This window comes from Palaemon carinicauda, chromosome 11 (assembly GCF_036898095.1).
Source record: "Palaemon carinicauda isolate YSFRI2023 chromosome 11, ASM3689809v2, whole genome shotgun sequence".
In the NCBI taxonomy this organism is placed as follows: Eukaryota; Metazoa; Arthropoda; class Malacostraca; order Decapoda; family Palaemonidae; genus Palaemon; species Palaemon carinicauda.
In genome coordinates, this window is record NC_090735.1 from 70,479,403 (window position 1) to 70,495,548 (window position 16,146).

At 42.8% G+C, this 16,146-nt stretch overlaps 1 protein-coding gene across 2 annotated transcripts in view; it reads right to left on the reverse strand.

The window, feature by feature from the left end:
- Positions 1-16,146, reverse strand: part of LOC137650062 (protein CIP2A-like) — a 309,476-nt gene that overhangs the window by 105,272 nt on the left and 188,058 nt on the right. For both annotated transcript variants that reach the window (XM_068383107.1, XM_068383108.1), the window contains exon 9: positions 14,728-14,854. In XM_068383107.1, the coding sequence (XP_068239208.1) occupies positions 14,728-14,854 (127 nt within the window). The remainder of the gene's footprint in view (positions 1-14,727; positions 14,855-16,146) is intronic.

The following is a 16,146-nucleotide window of genomic DNA, read 5'->3' on the forward strand; positions in this document are numbered from 1 at the left end:
ACTCCAGACGGGCGCTGCGAGTCCAGAGGTACCTGTGAGCGCCTGTGCGCTAACGTAGGAGCCTCTTGAACTGCACGCGACGAGGCAGGAACCGGGGAACGCTGGGGCGCAGGTGGGCGCTAGCGCACTGGATCAGGAACTGCTGGCGGGCGCCGGGGCGCAGAAGGATGTGGGCGTGCAGGGGAACCCTGGCGCGTAACAGGAACATGGGCGCGCATGCGCGCAGGTGAGCGCTGTGGCGCTAAGACTGGAACAGCAGCAGCAGCAGCATGAGGGCGCGCAGGTTGAACCTGGCGCTTGAGGGCAAGAGGCCCAGATTTGCGCTCAAGGCCCTTAAGCCCCGAAGGGCCCGGTGCCTGCGCAGTGGCAGGATCCGCGCATCAGATCGTCGAAAGGTGACGGCAGGTCAGCAGGTCTGGAGGGAGACTGGTCACAGGGTCCTGAAGGACAACCATCATCCGAAGGCGATCGCGAACGATCCCCGGAGGGGTCTAAGGTGGTAGCTGGCAGGGTCGGCGAACAGCGAGTTGTCTCTTCCGCAGAGGATTGTGGTGACGACGAGCCGAAGAGGCGCCTCCTAACTCCCTTATGAGGGGAAGGAAGGCCTCTACGGCGAAGGGGAGGACGAGCCTTCCGCCTTATACGCCCACAAAGGGCCGTGGGGTCAGCAGGCTGACCATCATAGGGCCTCCGAAGAGGAGTCTCTGTGAGTCAACTCCCCCGTGGGGGAGAATCACCGGCAGGAGAGATCGTAGGACTTAGATCCTCTCTCGAAAGGTGTTCGGAGGGGGAATCTAAGCCTTCAGCTACCTCAGCAACAGGAACGGGGGTTTGACTAGACCCACGAGATGTCTCCGTCACAACAACGTCAACAACAGACAGAGGATCTAATCCCTGCACTAGTTGGCGATTGTTTGACAGCTGCACCAAGTTTGATCATGTCAAACAGGGCTTCCCTGGAGGGCGAACCCTGCAGCCCCACGGAAGCCCAAGGGGGAGGAGGGGCAGCCGCCTCGCTATAGGAGGCAACTACTTCTTCCGCACCCCGGGATCGGTCAACAGCAGTACGGTCTACGCTACCCCTCGCCGGCCTTTCGGAAGAGACCGCTCGGGGGGGAGCTTCGGAGGACGAAAGGGCTACGGAAGAAGAAGTCCCGGAATTTTCTCTCTTCAAAGAAGCCTCTGAAGGAGAAAGATCCCTTTTGGACTTTTCTTCCGGCGCCGGACAAACCTCTCCCACTGGGAGGTAGACCACTCCCTACATTCGATATACACATTACCGCTATCACACCGTTGGCCCCTACAGTGAGGACACAAGGTGTGGGGATTGGTGTCGACCGCCGACATAAAGGTCCCTCCCTACCCCCCGCTAACTAGCGGCGGAGTAGTAAACCCTCGTTAAAATTCTTATGGCTCGTCATTCAGCTACGCCGAAGTAATTACCCCATGTAAATAGCGTGGTTTGTATTTCAGTTACGGAACAAACAAGCTTTCTCCCAGCTCTATGGGAAAAAAGTGTAGGCGTAATAATCTTTCTCTCGCGAACGAGAGAGAAGTCCTCCCGAAGGAGGACTTCACCTAAGACAAGCTTTCTCCCAGCTCAATGGGAATAAAGCATAAGCATAACAATCTCTCTCGCGAATGAGAGGGAGAAGTTCCCCTCGAAGGAGGAACAAGCCTTCGATTTGCTCTTCTCCAGCTCATGGGGAAGAAGCACAGTCTTCGGTGACAATAGCGGAAGCAAAACTTGTCGAGCTGTCTGCAATTCTTCCCGAAAGAGGGAAGGTTGCTGAGTGGCTGAAGTGGGGAAGCTCTCGGAATGTGGGGCAGCCCAACTCCAGGGAAGGTTAACACTCCCTCGTATGGGGAGGTTCTCTACCCCTGGAGGCAAACTTTCTGGCAGCAAACTATGCTTCCCATCAACAAGCCTTGTTCAAGCTGAACGTTGACAACGAGTGCTACTTCGTAACGTGGGCAGCTCACGAGCTGCCCCATGAAGCGCAGGATAATGAACAGAGAGGCCGAAGTCATCGGCCTTGTTATTTACGTCGCTGCTATCTGTAGAAAAGAAAATAAAAGTTGTGATTAATTACAATTCATAACTTCGCTGCACAACATGAACTATTCAGGGAATAAATCACCTTCCTTGTAAGAGAATTCCTCGAAAGGGAGCTGAACTCTTAAAACTTTAACTCAAGTAATGAAACAAACACACAGGAGTGTTGAAGACCTGCCAACCACCCACGCAGGGGAGGGTTTAAGGTAGGGGAGTAGTATCAAAACAATGACGACTCCCTTACAGCGGAGATCGCCAGATACGTTGTCAACAGTAATTAAAGTTACAAGTATTTAACAACATAAAAGTATATATCCATTTATACATATATACACGCATATATATCTATAAGATGCATGGAAACACACAAGAAAAAAAAAATGAAACAAAAACTATCAAGGCCAGTCTTTGCGGGAGAGAACGGCAGCATGTTCATTCTCTACCGAGCCAATAAGTAAAGTGCTTAATCAGCCGAGAGGTGTGAGTGAGTGGGGTAGCCAGTCTACCCCACCCCCCACCCACTAACTAGCGAATGGGGTAGTTATCCCTGACTAAAATTGTCATGGCTCGTATTACAGCTAACCCAAAAGTATACCCCTATAAATAGCGGAGGGTTTGTATCTACGCAGGAAAAAATAGCTTTTACTTGGTTTCTGTCACAATATAAGTATTATATTGATGAATGAACACATTCAACAAGTGTACAGTACATGTAAACATGTGTACTATGTACACTTTAAGACCAAGTTACACATGAGTCATTGCCACACTTATACCTACATATGGTGTTTTTGACAGGTCGACTCATGTCATTGAAAGTTACTATACTCATAGCCTATATCGACATTACTAATATAAATAAGGGTATTTCGTATACAGTATAGTACAGTAGCTAATATAACAATAACATTGTAGTATTACACAATGAAAGGGATTTTGACGTAGGAAAAATCTATTTTTGGGTGAGGTAGCCATGTCGTCTTGATGGAAGTTCCTTCTGGCAACTTCTACAGTATAATATTTCTGCGATTGATATTACAAGAGAATTACCGTCAGGTATCATGGGGTTCCAACCCCCGGACACGACTATACGAAGATATCGTGTATAATCCGGGACGTATCCTAAGATAACCATAAATATCTGCACCCCAAACAGACCTTACCCAGTCTAATCCACTAAGGGGAAGGAAAAATAATGAGCCGCTACACCTCCTATCACCTTTGAGTGCCCCTATTTGTTCCTGCTCCTCATTCCACGTCAGAGCTGAGCTACTGTGAAATAGAAGCCTCCAACAAGCAAAGGGGCGGGGAAAAGTAGGACATAACGGGTGGGCCATCAGGACGACATGGCTATCTCCCCCAATATTCAATTTTTCCTACGTCAAAATCCCTTTTTTGGGCTTGAGCCATGTCGTCTTGCTGGAAGCGTATCAGAGAATTTTTTATACTCGGTGTGTGGCTTTTTCATGGAAAAAACCTGCCATAAATGGGGGCTCACCACTTATATGATGAAGTATAATCATAAATTTCTACCTTAAAAAGAATCCAAAATTAACTTGATTTGGTAAATATGGAAGTGTTTTAAGAGGAAGGATCTATGACCCTCTATCCACCATCCCTGTGGTGAAGAACACTCCCTGTATCAGTTGTGAAGGACACATATTACCAATATCATGAGCGTAGTGAGTAATCATTGAAGAACTAATACTCATCGTTAAATAGATTCTTAATGTGCAGCATTGGTAGAAATTGACTATAGTGTGCTAGGTTTAATTCTACTAGAAATTAAGTCTAGCAAAAAAATCATCCAACACTATATCATGTTCATTAGACCATCTATTTGAGCAAATTTTAATACAGTATATATGAACAGCATTGAGATCTACCAGTGTACTACCAAAATATATTCCCAATAAAATTCTTTACCTAAGTAATCATGAGGGGAGACGAGATGATATATCCCCGAACTCCTGAAAAAGGAGATCTTAAGATAAAAGAATATAGCGGTACATGTATATGGCTAAATGCAAAATACAGTGTCAAACTCCACCAAAGAAACTGAATTATATTAAACTCGGTTCTAAAATAGGAATAGTATGCCTGCGTAGGTACAATTATTAAATTCAGAGAAACCAAATTGAATCCTGAATTCTAAAATATTTGAAATTGTTTAATGTAGATCATGAAGCAACCAACAGGCACTTGAGGGCTACGCCGTTGCAGCAGGTTTTATAACATTACCTGCTGCACCACAAAATGACGAACTTCATCTAATTGCTTCATATAATGCTTGAAGAACACCCTGGTGGACTTCCAACCAGGATAAGCTTGTAAAGCTTCGAATGACATATACTGAATGGAGTTCAGAGATGATTCCACTTTTCTAGGGTCATGACCCAACAGTATGCTAGCGGTGTCTGCTCTTCAAAGGAAATAAGCCTATACTGCTCTCAGTTGTTTCAAAGACAACTTTAAACTGATCGTCTCACCCCTAAAGAATTGGTCGGTTTTAACCTTCTTTGTCCTGTCCAGATATGTCTTTAAACACTGTACTGGACACGGGGTGAGATCACTTTCGAGGGGAACTATTGTTCATGGTCCCCAATGTTTAGATGGTAGCTTATCTTAGCCAAAGGGTAGGATCAGGGTATAAATTAACTTCACCATTGTCTGTAAATTCTATGTGACCCTCATCTCTAAAGAGAGCCATAACTCCATTAATCAGAACACCAGAAGCCATAGCAAAAATAAAAATAACTCTGAGACAAAACTCGGAAAGACACTGTTTGATTGTCAATTTCCGAAGCTAGTTATAAAACTTTATCCAATAACCAGGAGATCGGCCTCAGCAGGACTGCTGGTCTCAACCTGCCGCAAACTTTTGGAATCGTGGCGAAGAAGACAGTGTTAAAATCTATGTCAAAAGCATATAAAATGGGTCCAGCTCGGGCCAACTCGACGCAATCGTGGAGGATGCTAAATCTTTCGCATGTAAGTCGATCAGAAAGCCTAAACAAAAATCCATAGATTTAGAAGATGGATTTTTAACTTATACATGTCGAACCCAATTCTTCCACGAAGTTTCATACCAATTCAAAGTAGTGGAAGTTCTACAATTTTCCGCAAATGCCAATTTGCGGAAAATTGTTATTAGGATGAAGCGAAGACAGTTTTCCTCTGTACTTCTTGAGACAGACTCGGGTTGGGTAGAGGTACCAGCCTGGAGTTCATCATGTCACCAAAGGATACCAGTTGCTCGTTGGCCAAAGACGGGCAACCAGGGCTGCTGTCCACCTGACAATCAGAACTCGTCTAACACCTTCAAGAGAAGATTGAAGGGTAGGAATACATTATTCTTCTCCCAATGATTCCAATTCATGAATAACACATCCATGCCTATCACCTCTAGATATACATATGGTGCCACATAATTAGGAAGTGTCTTGTTGAGGCTCATTGCAAACAAGTCCACTGGAAGACCTAGAACTACCTCCTGCATGAAAGGGAATGATTCATCTAGAGACCATTCTGTCTCTAGTGGATATGTTCGAGATAGAGAGTCTGCCATCTCATTCAGGATTCCGTGAGGTGAGATGCAGACAGAAATCATCGCTTCCTCTCAGCCAATGAAAAAATGTCAACCATTACATGGTTTATTTGGGGAGATCTTGACCCTTGCCTGTCAATGCAATGAACTATTACTCTGCTGTCTAATACAAGACGGAAATTAATGTTGTTTTGTAAATGTAGACTTTGCAGGGATAAGAAGACTACCATGGTCTCCAGAATATTGAAGTGGAATTGCTTGAAACTCTGGGACCAACAACCTTGCACTTTCTTGAGAGGAGTATGACCTCCCCCCAACCGTCCAATGAGGCGTCCGTAGGTAGAAACACTGTAGGAAGAGGAATGTGCAACGGAACCGTCTTGGAAAAACTCCTGGCAAGTGACCACCAACGGAGTTGCCGTCGCAGCAACTCCGGGTTCGTCTTCTGATGATCGCGGGGAGCTGTGGAAGCTCCTTTCATCTAAACCCTGCTTGGATCTTTGAGTGACCTTGATGAGAGGGTTCGTTATAGAAACGTACTGAAATAAGCCCAGAACCCTTTCCTGATAACGTCTGGTGGTCTTTCTCAAGTAGATAAAGACAGAACTGACTGGGCTATTTTCTTCCTCTTGGCAGCAGGCATAGAGAGGGCATGAGTCTTTAGATTCCAACGAATCCCTAACCAAAGAAACCCTTGATCCGGGTTCAACCTTGACTTCTGGAAGTTTATTTGGAATCCAAGATATTGGAGGAATCTTGTCACGTGATATGTTGCTTCCGTGCATTCCCTAGCTGAGGGAGCTCGAATGGCATAGCTCTGAATATATAAGCCTTTCTCTCTAGTCTGAAATTAAGGTAGGGCGAAAAGCGTCGACCTATCGGAAGATTCCAATAAGCTTCGGTAAGATTTATAGAGACAGTGTAAACCCACCGAGGTAGTAAGGTCCTTATCTGCAAAATAGTCAGCCTCCAAAACTTGTAACAAAAAACAAATAGAATTAGATGGGACAAGTCAAGAATAGTTTGAGAAATTTTCGAAACTTTTCTTTGCCACGCAGAATAGACGACCTCGAAATCTCATAGATTTCGTGCAACGGATAACTCTCTTCCCAAAAGGTCCTGCACATATTGTACCAGATATGTTGTTGATTTCTGGAAAAATCTCTTGTTCCTCGGGGTTTGTCTCTTCCATTTCCAGCCCAAACCGCTAGAAATCACGCTTTGTGGTCAAAGACTCAACAGCCATCTGTCCTTGAACCATTTCAGTCTTCCCCTTCTTGGAGTATCCTCCTTGCTTGGTTGAGGATGTGTGCCCTTAGTTCCCCAGTTACTTCGGAGACCCCGACTCCTTGGCCTACGACCTCTGTCAGACCAACCTCTACCCCCTCTTACAGCCTTGGGGGGACGAAAGGACGAGGTCCCTTGTTCAAATCCAGGATTAAATGCTGGGGACCGCAAAGTCACTGGGTGAGGAACAGTGAAAAGATTCTGCAAAACACTACCTGAAGCAGAGATGGAGGGCCTCCTAAGGTATGTTGGTGTATGGACCCTTTTAGGTCGAGGGCCAACCTCAGGAATATATTCCCTTTTTTGACATCTTCCCCATCTCTGGAAAAGACTTTCATGTTCTGCTGCTACTTTATCGAAGATCTCCTTACTAAATTCTGTGGAAAAAGATCTTTACCCCAAATACAGGTGTCAATAAAACGCTTCGGTTCAAGACGAATGATCGCGGAAGCTAAAACATGCTTCCTGCAGACTCTTCGAGCCTGAAAAAAGTAAAAACAAGATCCTTCATAAAAGTAGCCACGTGCATCTTGGCCAAAAGCGAAAAGACAGGGGCATCAACAGATTACCAATCATCATCTCTACAAAGCACTTTAGAGACATCGAAGCTGATAGTCTCTCCCTAGCTTCCAATTCCGCCCTAAGTAGGTGTGCCAGAAATCTCGGCAGTCTTTCATTAACTGCCGGCGGGCTATATCCTTATCTAATTTCCCTTCAGCAAAAGTAGACTGTATATCCAACCAGTGTTCAGTGTCAAGGGAAAGAATAAGTGACACAGGTTCCCCTTCTTCCAAGACAGGAAGAGACTTACCCTCCTTGAAGGACTTTTCCACAGCCAAAAAGGCTTTCGAAGCAAAGGGAAAAACCATTGTGTTGGGCACTATAAAAGTGGCCAACCTTTCAGTAAAAGCACCTAATTGTGTGCTAATACACCCTACTGTCTTTATGTCCTTCACTACCAGATGCCACACTCTGGTGTGAACTAGAAGAATCGTTTCTTAGGGATAGTGTCGTCCCCACGGGCCACCTTCAGCTAACCTAACATAGCAAAAGGGGTAGGCCCCTATCTCTGGATAAAATTCCAGATCAGCAACCGGACTAGAGCCTAGTCCCTCTCCAATATGAAAAATACCCTCTGAAAGCACTGCATGACCCGGATACCTCCACAGGCTCTGTTGCGTTTAAGAGGGAAGCTGAGAAGTCAAAACATTAGACTTAGAAGGATTCTCTGGAAATTTCAAAGCCTTAATCTCCTGCAGTAAGGCTTCACCCATCCTTCTTTGGCATTCTTGGGTCCCTTCCATATAGGCCTTCATGTTTTCCAACAGGGACCTATTTTCCAAGTTAGATGAGAATGTAGGAAGTGTTTGTTCGCCCGGCTCGACCAGGGAAGGAGGAGGGACAGAAACCAGAGGCGTCCCTGAAAAGAAAGGCGTAGTCATAACAGTTGATAGACCAGCCACTGTAGTGACAGCAGTTGAATTAATGGAACGCACTGAGTCTCTCATGGAAGTCACACTAACCTCGTCCAATTCGGACAAGTAAAAATAATCCACATGAGGGAGGAGTTCAACCGAATATACTACTGGCAGGAGAGCCGATTCTCTATCCAGAGATAAAGATAAAACCGAGGATAAATTGTCCAAGTCAAGGCTCGAAAAACTTCAAGTTTCATCAACATGGAACCGAATGGTAGAAATGGGTCTAGGTCGAGCATACCCCAAAACCGAGTCCGGGACTACATTCGGAAAAAGAATATCCTTCCAAGCTACAGAAGGAAGATAAGGAGCCTTCGGCACAGCATTCTTTTTGTGGAAGAACACCCTCCAATATCCATCCAGAATAATGTAAGTCCTTACACACACTGCAGTGCTGAGGGCCCCAATAGGAGAGTGAAACCGTTCTCCTGCATTGAGCATGTATCCTGCAGGTATCATGACCACAGGGATATTTCACGGTCCTGGCACAGATCGGAACTCAACAATGTATCTGCTTCGAAGATTCCGCCTGTAAAGAGCAAAAACGACCATGAGTAACTTAGTCTCTTTAGATCACCACACTGAAAGGAATGGGTTAGTATCATTCAAAATTTCAGTCAAAAAATTGGGAAGTTAAATCCCAAAATGTGTAATTACAATTTTGGATCAAAGGGGAAAAGAGGCCACACCATTCAGACTCCTATAGTGGCATAGATTAGAAGTAAAGCCAACTGAAATTGTCCCCTTTATCATTTGAATATCGTGCAGATAAAAGAAGGAACAAGAATACTCCTCAAAAACAATAACCTACTCGCTCCGCAGAGAAAGGGCTAATAGGAAGGTAACGGAGTCACCTTACAAAATATATCAACGCATAGATAATTGGAGCAATCAAAGATAAAATAGTAGGCTATTCTTTAAACCAAAATCTAACAAGGGAGATCGTAATAGAATCCCACTTGTAAGATGCATAATCCAATCCACATCCTCAAAGGATCTGAATAAAGTGATGGAAATAATTAACTAAATACAATAGTTAAATCTAAAGTCTAGTTAATGAGAATCTTTCGCAAAAGAGAACTCCAAAACTGACTAGCATAAAGATACCTCGCAAGTCGTAGAAGTAAGGTCTTTGTGGCACTTGAGGTTTATACTCATAAATTATATGCCATCATAACATCATATCCATGCTGTCATTAACGGCACAGATAGGTAACGGCGTCGTCAACTCCTAAGGCTATTCATAAATCAGGGGCACATTAATCATACCCAAGACTGAGCGAGAACTGCCGCCAGTTACGAGTGTCGGTAAAGACTGCAATATAAACGATGATAATTTGTATCAAATATCATGTCGTAACAAAAAGTGGGGCAGTATAGGCCATATCAATAACATATTGATGTATCACTATAAAATGGCCCGGAAAAGGAATGCCATCGGAGACAACGAGGTCGTAAGTATCAGCATTGCCGACAGTCTGACAACTCTCTTTATAAAGAAGAATGCTGCCGGGTTAAAAGGCCAGAACCCCGAAGGACTATGCCTTAGAAAAGGAAATGCCATCGCAGACGACGAAGCCATAAGTAGCGGCATTGCCGACAGACTGACGACTCTCTTTATAAAGGAGAATGCTGTCGGGTTAATAGGCCAGAACCCTGAAGGGCTAGGCCTTCAAACAATTGTAAAAACACAATAATATATTTAAGTTTAATATCAGTAATGGGGAAAACCACCTCGATAAGGTAAGACCAAAATATTTACAAGGTTAGAATACGGCATAACCACAACTTTCAGCGCACCGACAGGAAAAAAGGCTCACCCTTCGCAAAGGGGAACTCGAAAAGTATACCGTAAACAAACTATAGAGCTTATGTAGCCCGATGGCCTGACGGACCTGCCGTAAAAGTATAGGCCTGGCCAGATACCACAAGACGAAAGAAGACACTCAACAACTAAAGAAAAAACTCAGAAACTAAAGAAAAGGCATAGCCAGTCAGCGACCCAACTGAACAAGGAAAAATGAGCTCACCCTTAGCAGAGGAGATCTCTAAAACATTGCCTTCTTAGCCCCGAGAAACTCTGACGATTGTGGCATTAGAGAGTCAGCGAACCAACTGAACAAGAAAAATGAGCTTACCCTTCGCAAAGGGGATGACGTTTGTAGCACAATGGCCAGGAGCCCCAATAAAACTACCAACTCTAGGTTAAGCTAACCGAAACTGATACGAATTCACAAAAAGACTAAAATAATAAATTTTAATGGAATTATATATAAAATTGAGTCCTTAGCATCGTACTGCTAAACCAAAACTAGCTAACGTGAAACTTACCCAAAAATTTAATTAAACACGACAAATAAGCAGGACTCGAAGCGCTCTAGCTCACTCTAACCAAATGCTTAAAACTAAGTCCCCGAAGGGAGCCAAAATCAAAATTAGCATAAACAAAGCTAAAGAGAGGTAGATACTCAACTTTTGCAAAAAAAGAGGAAGCCAATTCACAAAACTAATCATCAAAGTTCGCGAAAAAAAACGCACCAAAAAATCAACCGAACTGAACTCTGACCATCCTTTACATTCAGATCTCCCTGGACAATTCTATCCTGTTTGTAATACAAGGCAGGCAGTTAATTCTAATAGCCAGGCCTTCTCCATTATGAGGCTCAATACTACACAGTATTCTAGAAGTTTTATTCCAGCTGTTACCAAGTTGTGGAATGATCTTCCTAATCAGGTAGTTGAATCAGTAGAACTTCAAAAGTTCAAAGTTGGCGCAAATGTTTTTATGTTGACCAGGCTGACATGAGTCTTTTCATAGTTTATATATGACGTATCTGTTTTAGACATTGTTAATAGTTTATATAGGACATATCTGTTTTGGCGTTGTTACTGCGTTTAGAATGATTTATTGTTGATTTATTCTCATCATTTATTTATTTCCTTATTTCCTTTCCTCACTGGGCTATTTTTCCCTATTGGAGCCCTTGGGCTTATAGCAACTTGCTTTTCCAGCTAAGGTTGTAGCTTGGCTAATAATAATAATAATAATAATAATAATAATAATAATAATAATAATAATAATAGCCATCAGCTGGGAATGTGAAGCAGGAACGTATAGGGGCACTCGAAGGTGATAGGATGTGTAACGGCTCCTTCTTTATCCTTCCCCTTAGTGGATTAGACTGGGTAAGGTCTGTTTGGGGTGCAGATATCTATGGTTAGCTTAGGATACGTCCCTGATTATACACGATAGCTTCGGATAGTCGTGTCCGGGGGTTGGAACCCCATGATACCTGACAGTAATTCTCTTGTAATATCAATCGCAGAAATATTATACTATAGAAGTTGCCAGAAGGAACTTCCATCAGGACGACATGGCTCGAGCCCAAAAATATACTTAATACAATAAAAATTAGAATAAAAAGTATCAGTACAGCACCACTAACAATTTACTTACAAAGTTTTAAACAGTGAATTTGAAGTAAAGTGCAACTCTTTAAGCCGTTGACTGTTTGGCGCAAGGGGTAGCATAATGTTTAGTACATATCCCATTTTATAATAAAATCACTATAAGCACACTGGATATGTAGAGATTTTTACATCACAACGTGATACTACAAACAAAAGACCAAAGCAGGAGATGCAAACGCGAGGAGAAACGATGCAAGGCTGAGGCCTTGTGAAGGAGTGATGGGGTAATGTGCTGTGTAGGAAATGACGCAAAGCATGTTGGGTGCTAAGGAGTGTGGTCAGTTTGAAATGTCTGGGCCGTGAAAGTACTCTCGCCAAACTGCGAATGAGATTCTTTTATTTTATAGTTTATACAGTTCTCTGTATCGCGAAGAAAGAAACCGCGAATATGGAGGACTGACAGTATAGAACAGGTCAATGCAATAAATGTTTCAATAAAGAAATAAAAATAGGCACAGTTAACTGTATTGAACTAGAAAAAAGAAAAGAGAACTTAGAAAACGAATGCATTTCAAGCTCAATAAGTTTTATCATGTGCAATAGGAATTTGGCTTTGTGGTTTCTCTTTAATGTTTCCCAAACTTTTCATAGTAGGCCTAAGCTAAAGAAATCTTAATCACCATATACTATATACTTGGTCATGGTCTGATTTAAACCTTAAAATAGGGGACTGCAACACTGGTACAGACTGTACTCAAAATTGTTTTCTGAAAAGTATCTTTTACTAAAGTAGGAGACTTTCATGGCTGCTCAACTAGTTTTCATATTTTTCTCTTAATCTATCAAGGCTTATAAGTAGACATAGCTGAAATACAAAAGAAACTGAGGGCACAGAATACTAATTTAAATAGTAAAGGTAAAGAATCAATAAGGAAATAGAAAATATATATGAAACCAGCATTGTAAAAAACCTGCATTTTCCTGATAAAACCCACACTATATTGAGATCTGGGTTTCACCGTCGATTTCTTCTGCACTGACTTCATGGGTAGTATTGAAGAAAGCTTAAGAATAGTTGGGCCTTTAAAAACAAACTCTCGATGGACATGTGTCATGATTCATTTCTCCAATACCCAACAGTGGCATCGATGAACTTCGGCTCTAAGGATGCCGCAGACTCATGTACTGCTCTGTTATTAAGAGCGAGTGTTGCTCCTTGTCCCATCTGCTTAGGAGTGCGGGAGACCATCGCATCCCTTCCCATGAGGATCAAATTTTCCAACTGGTTTTCCAACTTATGTGCCAAGAAAGTCATGGCCTTTGCGACCGAGAGGATGAGGTCAATGTATTTCTTCGTCTTCTTGGGGTTAGACAAATTCTCAGATGAAACAAAATACGTGACCGTCTCTGCCAGCATCAGACCAAAGTCAGGTGCAGAATAGTCGATAACCTCCCGAGACTCCTCCCCTACCACAAGGGGGAAAAGGAATTCATGCACCACTCTAAGAACGTAACCGAATTGGCACTCTGCTGCGGAAGAATGAACCAAAGAATACTGTTCACATTCTAATGTTGAAAGACCTAGCGTTCCCTTCCCCTCTAAGGCCAAAGAACACTAGCTCAGGACTTTGGTCTCTGAAGGATAGGAGGGAGAATGTGGCACATGACAGCATGAAGGCCTGTCCTTGGAGAAGGAAGTGCTCAATGTAGATCACACTAATGTGATGACTTTCATTGCCATAAATGCAGTGAGAGAGCTCTCCTGGTGTCACCTTTTCTAGAACACTGTCACGATAGTGAGTCGGAAGATCCTGCTAGTACGCATAATCTCTACACTCAAGAGGATTGCTGGATATAGACCAGTTCTGCCCGAGAAGAATCCTCACGACTCAGGCTGGTCTCAGCATATTAGATCTACAAGACTAGTAAAATCTAGGTGCAAAAGTAGGCGGTGTGATGTCAGTCATTGACGGGGAGGAACAGGTGACCGAGGGTTGGAATCTCTAGAGAAATTGAAGTCCGAGACTCATAAAAGTAGAAGCGCATGGGGTCGTCATTCCGTTTCCGAACAAGAGGGGTATTCCGGGTCAGTGTCCTGATGAGTGGTATCCTAACACATGAAGACCAACTACTCGGTGATCGGTCACACATTGACTGATTACTCAGTGGGGGAGCGTAAGGAGACCAGGCGCTTGAAGACTGGGAGATTCTTCGGCACTGGCTTAAGCATTCTCAAGTCATATGCCAATACACTAAATCCCTTCTATCTTTTTTCATCGTCTTTGAGAAGTTCATTCACTAAAGAGGAGGCCACTCCTTAACACATGTCACAGGGGGAACTCTGCAAGCTGTCATGCCCCTGCAAAAACTACAGCATTAAAAGCCACAATTACAGCCAGGGTTACTAGGACAAAGACAAGTCAGTCTGTGGTGTCACCATCAAGAACAAACAACTTAAACATTCTGGTAAGAGAAATAAATAAAAACATTAATCAGCCAAATCAAAGATGCAGGGAAGTATATCAGAGCAGCACTGCACCTAGAGTCAAGATGAGGGTTGCTTCACCTGTCGGGTGGGCAGACGCTAGCCGTCACCTAGCAGGTAATTATGTTTACCCGCATTAACAGCTTAAACAACTGTTCCAGCTTCGTTAAAGTCATAATCCTGTTAAAGGTTGACGGTTTATATTCGAGTAAGAACAAACTTATAATGAATTTCAACAGTAAAAACAAATGCAAATCAAAGTTCTACTAAAGTAAAATTCATGTTTGGGATTACTTTGGCCTAACCACATTTTAATTTACAAAAAAATAGAATAAACAATAAACTCCAAAAATCCGGTCAAAACAAGGAGCATTTGTAAATTTATGGATGAAGCACAAGTAGGCATAAAAGTTATGTATGTACCATAAAAAGAAAAACATGTTTCAAAATATAAAAAACTCACCACAATAGCAGATATAAATTCTTGTATATACTGGGAGTCCACAAATTTGTTCTCAACCATTATAAGCGCTCGTAATATGCGTAAAGCAGGTAATATACAGCTTTCAATTGCTAACCAGTTCATAACCCTGTAATTTTAGAGAAAAATCAATCGACTTTAGAAGGTTGTACAAATACTTATTAAAAGAAGGAAGCCACGTTTAGTATTCAATATGAAAAATTTGGAAGCAATTTGTATTTTTCCTAATGATACAAACCTGTAGCTATTTAGAGTGGTATTACTTTCGGAGAAGCTAAAAAAACGAGCCATTAGAATTTAGCGAGGGTTAACTACCGTTTACGCTAGATTGCAGGGGGTGAGGTGGGTAGCTAGCTATTCATCTTACATACCTGTGACTGAGCTTCATTTTGCTTGGAGGTAGGACTTTGATGGGAGACAGGGTTATTATTATCAATATTACTTGCTAAGCTACAAACGTAGTTGGAAAAGCAGGATGCTATAAGACAACGGGCCTTAATATGGAAAATAGTCCAGTGAGGAAAGGGACCAGGAAAAATAAAATATTTTAAGAACAGTAATAACATTTAAATAAATATTTCCTAAACTATAAAAACTTTAACAAAACAAGAGGAAGAGAAATTAGATAGAATAGTGTGCTCAAGTGTACCCTCAAGCAAGAAAACTCTAACCCAAGAGATAGTGGAAGACCATGGCACAGAGGCTATGGCACTACCCAAGACTAGAGAACAAGGGTTTGGTGGGAAAGTATGTATAAATAGCTACAGGCTTGTCTCTTTACGAAAAATACATATTACCTCCAAATTTGTCATTTATTCCGTAACTGGAATACAAACCAATATCATTTATAGCGGTTGACTGACCCATTACGAAGGTGGAAGTCCCTGCCAATCTGGTTTTTGACCTTACCCGGGGTTTCCATATTATGTATGTTAGTGCACAAATAAAAAAACCTTAACACCTCGCTAAACCTTGCTAAGCATGGTCTGCGGCCTACACAAGCTGTGTGTTGTTACTAGCAATGTGACTGTCAAGGTATAAATTATTCTGAGTCTGTAGGAAAAACCGAGTTGACCATGACATTCCCAATACCACTTCGCTAGAGTATGGAGTCGCAACAGTATTGGAACAATACTAGGTTACACAAGAGAGTAATAGTTTACCTGCAGTGGTTGAGGCCAGCTTGTGCAGAGGACCCAGGATGCTGATTTCCCCAAGAGAGGGGAGGATGAAGAAAGGAAAAGAGCCAGACATTCCTTTTCATTCATTCAGACTAAAACTGGGAAATCAATGCCCTCAACCATCTACTACTTGCCCAAATAAGGAGTAAACCAGCTGTTGTGAAGCCACCACAGCACCGATAAAGAATGTATCTAGGTTCTTATGGGTCACGTCTTGCCG